Below are 11,321 nucleotides of genomic sequence, written 5' to 3'. Positions count from 1 at the left end.
TGCCTTTACATGTAACAATTAGCCTTCAATAACTTTCCCAAACTTTCGCATTTATCAGTCATACTAAGTAACATTTTTTATTCCTGCAGCAATGTGCAAGCAGTGTTATGTTCTTAATTGAAGGACGGTTAGCCAATGTAACAACTAAGCATTACTAGGCATGACATTTACCAACATGTGAGCGGCTTGTTCGTCTCGCCGGGCAGTTGTATAAAAAAGATCGTAGCGTTAACACGGGCGTCGGTGTGGCCATGCCTTTAGTATACTTGTTCATATAAATGTGCTCAGAATATAATTAACTGTCAAGATAAACAAGATGGTGAAGCAATTGGCTCTTTTAGTAATAATTTCTGTTGTGCTAATATTAGGAGAAGTCTCAGGTACCGTATGTTTTAAACACTCAATAAAGACAGAAAATGTTTGATAATAATATAATTTATTTATTTTATTTTTACCATGATGTGATGGCGGGAAGCCTTGTTTTAAAGCCTATTTATTTTGTATAAACTGTAACATAGTTATATTTTTTAACTTCAGGGACGGTTCGAGTATTATGTAAGCACTAAAGGGGTAGTCCTATGGTTTCCATATTGTCGATGACATGGGAGACAAGGGTCTGAACAGTGACTACGTCAGCAATATTTATTATTTTTGTTTTTGACAAATTAGGAATAATAAATAAATTTTGTAAACATTATACATAAGCTTTCGTAAGTATGGGAGAAGAGTTAGACTTTTGATTACGTTTGCTGACAAGGAGAATGAAGGGTAAAATAAACTAAAATGTATCCACGTAATAGTTAAACGGTCCCTTACCTCAGACTATGATTGACAAGATATTAAAGAACGCATCGAATAAGGAACCAGACTTTGTTAAAACTTAGTGTTTATTATTTTTTGTCTATACTTATGTTTTGTATTCTTTTTTCAGCACACGTCGTCAAAGTCAGGGAAGAAAGATGTTTGCGACCAATTCTGCGTGGTGAATGCACCGACTATCACACAAGGTACCTGCAAATTATATGTTATAATATTATATTTGGACAACAAAATATGCATTTTATGGCAACGATAAAGGCCTATGCAGACAGCGCGTTCTCCGCGCGTTTTTAGCGCATATATTATGAGCATAGTAGGAAGAACGGTCGGGTATATAATTCCCTTCTGTTTGCTTGGCGTATGACGCGCGTCGTCGGCGCGTACACAATATAAAAATCTTCATTGCCGCTAAGATACACCATACGCATACTCAATAAAATAGATATTGATTTTTCTTTTCAGGTATGCCTACGATCCGGCGGTAAATAAATGTGTGAGATTTAAATATGGTGGGTGCGGAGGAAGCCCGAACCAGTTCCTTCACCATCATGAGTGTCGGCGTGCTTGCATAATATAATAAAATACGAGGAATCAATCAGCCTATCGCTCTACTAAACGTAGGCAAATGAGCGCCTACCACGCCGGTCCGCTGCCCGCCGCCTTTTCAAATCTAAAACGGAATTATTTTTACATTTTCCTAGTTTGGTAGAAAGAAGTAACCGTTGATATTTTGAAAGAATAAGTGATGCAACGTAACTAATACGCGCCGTGAACGCAATATAGAAAGACTAGGTCATGTTAAATAAATATTTTGCGCGCTGAAAACGCGCAGAGAACGCCGCAGTCGAAAATGCGCTTCGTCGGCCATCTTTACTTGCGGGTTTGCTAAACTATGCTAAAACACCAGCTTGACGAATAGATAGTGTTAAAACTTTTTAATGTTTAAGATTTTTTTTAATGGAAATTTGTGATAAGAAAATATGTGATATTGTGTGTTAAATTAATTTAGTGTCTATATAATTTTAATATATAAATTATATTAAATTTAATAAACTGTTTCGATAATCACGGCCGGTATTCATTGACATTTACCCGACTGTATAATTTAAAAAAATGCTATGACTTGGGTAATTGTTTCTTTTAAAATCTGTTAAAATAGATACGTTCTTATATCTACTATTATTCTTGAACGAAACAATTGAGCCTTATTGATAACCTTTGTTTTTGTCGGTAAAAATGTTATCAATATATTTTATCTGTTTATTTAAAACTATCGCGAAACAGTAGATGCCTCCCTATGTCTTCAGGCTGTACTGAAATACCTATTTCAATGCCATAATAAACAATTACAAAATGGGCACCTTTATGACTTCATTGGCGTATTTACCTTAAAAATTCTGTGTTAATAAAATAAAATATATTTTAGCCCATAAGTACCATTAGGTTTTGTATTTCTTCTTTAAAATACGTTATCGAAATGACTAAACATAAATATTATAAAAGCTAGGTACGCATATGATCATCGAACCGCCAGTTACGAAAAAAAAATCATTCTGTCGGGAAACTATTATCTACAGATCTCCGAATTTCTATAAATCTCCTTGTCCGGTGCACTCTAGAACTAAGATGTTTTATTGACAAACGTCAATGCTCTAGAATGGACTCCCTCCACGGAATTTCCCGGGCGTTCTATCATAACCTACAAACTTGGCGATATTATTGACAACTATTGGTTTATCTCTCGAGTTTGGATCAAAGATTGAGATGGCGATAATTTCTTGAAAACAACAGTCAGGTATCGTGGGCAATAATATAGGTAATGAAACTTCAGCGGCGTAAAGGTAGACCGCTGTAGAGGAACAGATGGTTACGTTCCTCAATGGAAGGGGAAGATTCCCAGTCAGGCAGATGTTGTGCCTGACCGGCCGCGGCCCCTCCGACAGTTCCTATTCGGAGGTGGTATATATGTTGCACGTCGCGCAAATTGTGCAAGCGTGATTCAGGATCGATTGCGCCATCTATTGTGATTGCTGTGTGATATCATTGTAGTTGCGTCACTGCATCATCGTCGCTTCGCACCACCTCGCCATCCGTCACTTCCTTTCCCACCCAGTCAACACTTCGCACAGCCAGCCAGCACTCGCCATTAAGGTTACCACACGCATGCTGCCAATGCAAGCCTGGTACCTTCGGCACTCCTGCACGGACTTCGGCTCCAACGTCACGGCACAACTGCGCTACAGCCGGACCATCTACGGGCAGCACTCGCCGGTTGTCGCGGTATAGCCACGTGACGCACCGAACTCATCGCAGAGGACGCAGCATCGATTCCGACTCATTGGAATCGAACACCGTCAGCTTCGCTTCAAAGGAGCTGACCACCCGCGCACAGCCCTGACCCACTAGGGCCACTTGCGCGCACGGTTCCGACTCACTGGGACCACACCCCCGACTCACTGGGGGCATCTCACCCCGACTCACTGGGGCATCTTCACCCCGACTCACTGGGGCATCTACTCTTTCTTTGAAGACTTTCGACCTCCAGTCTCCGGGGGGGAGTGATGTGGCGGTACAATCAATGCATACAACGCCATCTTGTCAACATCGCCGGAACTGCAAGAGGATCGATGCAGTGACGCAACTACAGTGATATCACACAGCAATCACAATAGATGGCGAAATCGATCCCGAATCACGCTTGCACAATTTGCGCGACGTGCAACATATATACCACCTCCGAATAGAATGATTGTACCGCCACAAAACAATGAATACTATGTAAGACTTTAAATCAAGTAAGGCAAACAAGTTTATTTTTATGTAATACTAATAAATACCTACGTAATTTAGACAACTGAATATGCGATGGTAACTCTAAAACACTACTTAATAGTTAAATGTATCATAAAAGTTGATGAAATTGTGAACAAACCTGTGAATTAAGTACTCGGCCCGTACATTGGGTAACGAAACTCTGCATGTTTGCTCCGGCAATTTGAGACAATCATCTAATGGATTTCGTGATCGCTCTCTGCTTATATTTTATAGTTACATTTTAGTCTGTTAATAGGTATCACGCTGATCAAAGGGCTGCCGTCAACTGTAAAAAAAAATAGAAATAAGTAATTCAACATTATTAAATTGCTGAAGCGATCTGATGACCAGTGCCTTAATAATGTAACAAATATTTTTTTATTTTGTTACAGTCTTTCATCTTGCTACAATATTTCGCTTAATGTCTATGCCCTCACCTTATCCGTTATTCCCCACTCTGGATGTATGTTCTCCGCATTATATCAAGTTTATATTTATTATAACATTTACGTGCGTTTAGTGGAACTATCATTCTTGTTTTCAGTTTCCATATACCTACGTAAAGAATTATACCAGGTAAGTAATGCTCGCGGTTTCATTCGCGTGAAGAGCCCTTCCCACTACAAATATCCCTCAAACAGTGTACAGCCTGTATGAATGAATGAAGCCCTCCTAGCCGAATTTCGGCCACGGAGGCCAATCTCAACGGAGATCAGCCAGGTACGCAGGAGATATTATAGTGCACAAGTGTGTACGCAATACACAGCCTGTATCGTCTATTTAAAATTAATCATGTAAATGAATTCACTGCCCATGGGAGCAAATTAAAATATAATAATAATAAATAAGTCGTGTATAATATACTGTCCCACTGCTGGGGTCGGGACTCCTATACTACTGAGAGGAATAAGGCCTTAGTCCACCACGCTGACCTAGTGCAGATTGGTAGACTACACATACCCTCAAAATTCCTATAAAAAACTTTTCAGGTATGCAGGTTTCCTCACGATGTTTCCTTCACCGTTACCAAATTACCGGGATAAAAAGCCTATGTGTTAATCCAGGGCATGATCTCTACGTGTTCCAAAATTTAATTTAAATCCCCCCAGTTGTAGGGTTATCTAAAACGTGATATTCCAGTAATAACTTATGCACACTACTTTTAAATTTTTGTGTATGGTAGTATATATATCGACGCTTGAATGGCAATCATATCTAAGCGACTAATGTACTGAGAATGAATTATATAAATATTTTAAACCGCCATTTTTTTCTGCGTCATTAGATGTAGGTTTTGAAGTCCTAGGACAAATTTAATAACATTAAACTTTATCTTTACGAAATAAAAAGTCATTTTTTGCAAATTTTCATAGTATATGCTTACAAATTATATTGCACATGTGCTTTCAGCTTAAAACGATATGGCCAATTACAATACAATTCTACAGTATTTTGTCTTTCAGTATCAATGAAAATAAATGGCCGACAGTCATTAAGAATGGAAGTGGGGCCAGTGCCCTTTAGCGTTGACCTTGGGTGCTACACAAAAGCTAACTAGATGGCGGTACGTGTAGCTACATAGTATTGTACAATTACATCCTTGATTATCAAAATATTAGGTATGTCAAAGTTACGTTTGAAAATATTATGTACTAGATTTTGCCCGCGGCTCCGCTCGCGTTATAAAGTTTATCGGGCTAAAGTTTTCCGTTATAAAAGTCACGCTATATATTTTCCCGGGAACCTTTATTCTTCCCAGGGTCTCAAACTCTCTCCATACCAAATAAAAAATCGCATTTGTATAAACTTATAAAAATATTTCCGCTAAGATGAACGTGCCTAAAAGTTCTTGTGCAATATAGTACTGCGAGAACTTTTAAGTCTAAAATCGGCTCTAGTGTGTACTAGACTCTCGTTTTGTTCAAAACATGTCCAGGTATCGACTTCAAAATGGAGCCCAAAATAATAATACTCAAAATGGTGGACAGTTACGGTCTTTAAAAGCAAGAAAGCGGGTGAAGTTGCGTTGTATTCGTTCAATTCTGTCACTGTGAATTTTGCAACTCGGGTTCCAAATGGGGGACGCATATTCTAAATTACTTCGTACTAGAGCTTTGTATAGAATTAGTATACATTGGGGATTTTTAAGTCGCTACAAATGCGTTTCATAAAACCGACCATCTTCCAAGTGGATAGAATGACTTTGTCGATATGATTAAAAAAATTAAGTTTGTTGTCTATGTGCACTCCGAGATCGCGTACTGTTTTGGATTGTTCTAAGGTTTCTCCATTGATTGTGTAATATGTCGTTATAGTGTGTTTTATTTTTCTAGAGAATTTAATGTGAGTACATTTTTTGGCATTCAAAGTCATTTTGTTCAAAGTACACCATTCAGAAATAGAATTAAGATCTTTTTGTAATAATCTGGCGTCGTCGGTTGTTTTTATAGTTTTGTACAATTTCAAGTCATCAGCATATATAGAGTATTTGCTAAATTTTATTTGATCGGTAATATCATTTATAAATGCAAGGAAAAATATTGGTCCTAGGTGAGAACCTTGGGGTACCCCAGAGGTCGGCAAAAAGGCAAACGATTTAAAGCCCTGGGCAGTAACTCTTTGAACTCTGTTATAAAAATATGACTTAACCCAAGTCAAAAGGTTTCCATGGATCCCATATTGTTGGAGTTTAGACAGTAGTAAGTCATGATTGACTGTGTCAAACGCGCTGCTAAAGTCAGTATATATTGAGTCAATATCAGTTTTATTGTCTAGTTCAAGTGCTAGATCAGAGACATAGTCTAGAAGATTTGTCACTGTAGATTTGCGTGAACAAAATCCATGCTGATGGGGAGAAATCACATTGGAAAGGTGTTTTGCTAGCAGAGGATACACTACTTTTTCAAAAAGCTTAGAGAACACACTTAAAATGGATATAGGTCGGTAGTTCTTAATATTGGATTTGTCACCTTTTTTATGGATGGGAACAACGTTTGTGTCCTTCCACCTATTGGGAAATACCGCATATTGCAAAGATTTTTCGAATAATATTTTCAATGGCAGAGTTAAATACTTCTTTGTGTGATTAATAAAAAACGGGTAATCCCATCTGAGCCAGCGCCTTTATTTGGATTCACGGACTTTAAAACTTTATCAACATCTCGTTCAGTAATGTGTATATTGCTAAGGGAGAACTGTGGATAGCGATCGTCCAAATGAATGAACTGGTTATTATCTCGCGGAGAGTAAATCGAGGAGAAATGTCTAGCAAAAAGGTCACAAATCTCTTCTCCATTGCAGGTAATTTTGTTGTCTAAAAACATTTCTCCAGGCAGATTAGATGATCCTCCCCTCTGATGTTTTGCGAAAGCCCAAATTTTTTTAGGATTCCTTGTAAGTGTGTTTTCCACGCAATTTATATAATTTGAATAGCAAGACAGTGTTAATGACTTAACACGTTTATTGCTTAATTCTAGCTCAAGTTTGTCCCTACTATTGCGGTATATTATAATGATGTCGACATCAATTTGTTAGAGCGCCTGACTGCGCGTAACCGCAAATATTCCTGTCACTATAAGCTGTTGTTTGAGTAGGCGTTTATAAAAATAATTAAATATTTTGTTATATATAATGGTACTCAAAAAAAAATAAGCAGTGTGTATTTAAAAATAGAGTATAGTATTATTTCAGAATATAGTAACTTAAGTAAATAAGAGAGATATCAAAATGTTAACGATGTAAAATTCTTTCCGTTGAGCGATGTTTGGCAGATATTAATTATGATTTCATTCACGGTATCGTGTTTAATAAAAAAAAATACACAGCTGTGCCAAAGACCATAAGCTAAACTACTTATTTCTTGAAAAATATTTACAAAGAATGCTTACATTATTTTTTGCAGGACGCCCAAAGTGGACATTAAGTTGAGTTTTATATATCTTAACCCCTTAATAGTATTTTTTTCTGATCTTACGAAACACAAAATAGACAATTTTGTTATAAAATGCCAGCTACTACTAACTAAAATTAAACTTATTACGGAATTTTATGGTTAAACACTAACTTATTGATTATTTTATGGTGGATTGATACGTTCTTATTAATAAACTTTGTGTATCAGGATAAACATATTAAAAACAAAACAGTTTTTTACTTCCTACAGAGACCTACTTCAAAAGAGATTATGGATCATGTAGCGGCGTAAGGGTTAACGCCACTGTAGAGGAACAGATGGTTGCGTTCCTCTATAGAGGGGGGAGATTCCCAGTCAGGCAGATGTTGCACCTGACTGGCCGCGGCCCCTCCGTTGGTTCCTATTCGGAGGTGGTATATATGTTGCACGTCGCGCAAATTGTGCAAGCGTGATTCAGGATCGATGTCACCATCTATCGTGATTGCTTGGGTAATATTACCACAGTTATATCACTGCATCGATCCTTCTTGCAGTTCCAACGATGTTGACGAGATGGCGGGTTATGCACTAATTGTACCGCCACAGATCACACATCCTATAATGGCATCTTTTTTTCTTTTTTCGCAAAAAGCAGTGGTGTGACATAGTCGCAATTGGCTAGCTAAGTATGTTAAATATTGAAACAGGGTGTGAGGCGGGTACAATTTCAGACGCCAGAGACCGCGCAGTTTTCCAATACTTTGCCTAATTGCATGCTTGCTCGCATCCGAGACCGCAGCATAGTAGTACCTACTGCGTGCGCAATACACCAAGGAGACATTGAACAGCATAACAAAAAAAACTAAAATTATATTCACGAAGTTATCGAACCCATTGTGCGGACCACAGACAACATAATCGGATGTTGCCGAACAAGCTGATGTAAATAACGATGAAATATAATTGTTTTTTAATATATTAAGCAATTTTTCTTAATGCGAATCTAAACATGTTATTATGTAGATAACGGTCACAAGAGCGGAAAAAAACGCTGCGTTCTGTATTTTTTTCTGTTTTTATCAAGAGGTGGCAACAGCCTTAATTTTTAAGTCTCACTCGCAGTTCCGTCTGCGAAAATTTTCCTGACAAAAAAGTCTGCATACGTTTCAAGTACATATATGTACTCTATTTTATTCTTGACATGGTTTATCCGTATGTAAATTTTATCAAAATCGGTTCACCAGTTTTTGGCTTTACATGTAACATATAGCCTTCGATAACTTTCCCAAACTTTCGCATTTTTTATTCCTGCAGCAATGTGCCAGCAGTGTTATATTCTTAATTGAAGGACGGTTAGCCAATGTAACAACTAAGCACTATGCGGCATGACATTTACCAACATGTGAGCGGCTTGTTCGTCTCGCCGGGCAGTTGTATAAAAAAGATCGTAGCGTTAACACGGGCGTCGGTGTGGCCATGCCTTTAGTATACTTGTTCATATAAATGTGCTCAGAATATAATTAACTGTCAAGATAAACAAGATGGTGAAGCAATTGGCTCTTTTAGTAATAATTGCTGTTGTGCTAATATTAGGAGAAGTCTCAGGTACCGTATGTTTTAAACACTCAAGTGAATATAGATGGAAAATGTTTGATAATAATATTATTTATTTATTTTATTTTTACCATGATGTGATGGCGGGAAGCCTTGTTTTAAAGGGTATTTATTTTGTGTAAATTGTAACATAGTTATATTCTTAAGAACTTCAAGCATAAGGAGCGGTTCGAATATCGTGTAAGCATCAAAGGGGATAGGAAGACCTGGGGGAGAGGGTCTGAACAGTGATTAAGTCAGCAATATTATTTTTTTTAGATAAATTAGTAATAAGACCGACATTTGTACTTCCGGTTATTTCATCATCTCTTTTGTATATTTACTTTTCTTTACGGTTTTGATGTACAATAAAGAGTTTAAATATATAAATGCTAATAAATAAATTTTGTAAACATTATACATAAGTATGGGAGAAGAGTTAGACATTTGATTACGTTTGCTGACAAGGAGAATGAGCGGATAAAATAAACTAAAATTGAATCACGTAAGTAATAATTAAACGGTCCCTTACCTCAAACCATGATTGATAAGATATTGAATAACGCATCAAATAAGGAACCGAATTCTGTTAAAACGTAGTGTTTATTATTCATTGTTTATACCTATCTTTTGTATCATTTTTCAGCACACTTCGTCAAAGTCAGGGAAGAAAGATGTTTGCAACCAATTCTGCGTGGTGAATGTAATGACTATCACACAAGGTATCTGCAAATGTTATAATATTATATTTGGACAACAAAATATTTTTTATGCCACCGATATAGGCCTATGTAGACAGCGCGTTTTCATCATACTAGGAAGAACTGTCACCTACATTGCTCCCTTCCGTTTGCTTCGCATTGGACGCGCGTCGTCGACGCGTACTCAATTTAATAATCATCATTGCCTCTGAGCTACGCCGTATGCGTACTCCGAGTATTAGATAAGTACTAATTAGTGATTTGTCTTTTCAGGTATGCCTACGATCCGGAGATAAATAAATGCGTGAGATTTAAATATGGCGGCTGCGGAGGGAGCTCGAACGAGTTCCTTCACCATCATGAGTGTCGACATGCTTGCATAATATAATTAAATACGAGGATTCAATCAGCCTATCGCCATCTACTAAACGTAGGCAAATGAGAGCCTACCACGCCGGTCCGCTGCCCGCCGCATTTCAAGTCTAATAAATAAAAAAGTAAAAAAAAAATGTTGTTAAACGGTTTTATATTGCAGATAAATGTACTAAAAGCCAAAAAATAATTTCATGGATACAGGTCATGGGTACCAATATGTATACATTGTTATATTTTCAAAATAAAGTAACTCGTAACCTACTCACTTTCTGGAAATATCTATGGTCACATAAATTCCTAACAATGCAATATACATTTATGTAAACACCTATGACAAAAGATGTCATTTTTGAAATATACAAATTTTAAACAAATGCATTGATTAAACTAAAATAAAATCGTGGGGCACGTCCACTTTAAATGTATTTTGGATGACCTTGGGATTAACTGTATCATATTCATTGAATTGAATTCATTGAGAGCACCGAGCACTCTAGAACTAAGATGTTTTATTGACAAACGTCAATGCTCAAGAATTGACACCCTCCACGGAATTTCTTGGGCGCTCTGTCATAACCTACAAACTTGGCGATACTATTGACTACTATTGGTTTATCTCTCAGATCGGATCAACGATTGAGATGGCGATAGTTTCTTGAAAACAACAGTCAGGTATCGTGGTCAATAATATAGGTAATGAAACAACGACTACAATTTAAGACTTTAAATCAAGTAAGGCAAACAAGTTTATTTTTAAACGGTTTTATTTTAAACGGTTTTATTTATTTATTTTTTTTTTTATTTAGCTCACCCCGTTTGTTTATTTGGGTCAAATTTAGTAATTGAAATTTAACCCTCTTCCCGTTAACCGATTGATCTGATATTTGGTATACGCCTTTGATTCTGGTGACAATACAATTATCCATATTCAATATTATTGTGAATCCAAGATGGCCGCCGCTACAAGATGGCGGACAACTTAGTTTTTTCAATCCTATCAATATGGGTATCAAATGAAAGGGCTTGTCAAGTAGAATTCAGTGCACTATACAAAATCAAAATCAAAGATGGCCACTGCTACAAAATGGCGGATAGTGTAGTTTTCAATCCCATCAATATGGGTATCA

At 37.0% G+C, this 11,321-nt stretch overlaps 1 protein-coding gene across 2 annotated transcripts; it reads left to right on the top strand.

Moving 5' to 3' along the window:
• Positions 1 to 237: 237 nt before the first annotated feature.
• LOC119188326 (trypsin inhibitor-like) lies at positions 238 to 10,455 on the top strand. Of its 2 annotated transcripts, none has more exons than XM_037440115.1 (3): positions 238 to 380; positions 9,765 to 9,840; positions 10,093 to 10,455. In XM_037440115.1, exons 1-3 carry the CDS (start codon positions 317 to 319, stop codon positions 10,205 to 10,207), a joined length of 255 nt encoding a protein of 84 aa, XP_037296012.1. In that variant the 5' UTR covers positions 238 to 316; the 3' UTR covers positions 10,208 to 10,455. The 2 variants fall into 2 exon arrangements, with proteins under 2 accessions (XP_037296012.1, XP_037296011.1); XM_037440114.1 differs by lacking the exon at positions 238 to 380 and adding an exon at positions 8,947 to 9,130.
• Positions 10,456 to 11,321: the final 866 nt, after the last annotated feature.

The sequence above is a fragment of the Manduca sexta genome, chromosome 18 (assembly GCF_014839805.1).
Source record: "Manduca sexta isolate Smith_Timp_Sample1 chromosome 18, JHU_Msex_v1.0, whole genome shotgun sequence".
Lineage (NCBI taxonomy): Eukaryota > Metazoa > Arthropoda > Insecta > Lepidoptera > Sphingidae > Manduca > Manduca sexta.
Note: the sequence above shows the minus strand (reverse complement) of the source record. Positions and strands in the feature narration are given on the sequence as shown.

Bases quoted from the DNA above. Each gene is read 5' to 3' on its own strand.
- LOC119188326 (XM_037440115.1), top strand. From the start codon at position 317: ATGGTGAAGCAATTGGCTCTTTTAGTAATAATTTCTGTTGTGCTAATA. The intron at 381-9,764 runs GTACCGTATGTT...ATCATTTTTCAG, and splicing joins AATATTAGGAGAAGTCTCAG to CACACTTCGTCAAAGTCAGG. The intron at 9,841-10,092 runs GTATCTGCAAAT...TTGTCTTTTCAG, and splicing joins TGTAATGACTATCACACAAG to GTATGCCTACGATCCGGAGA.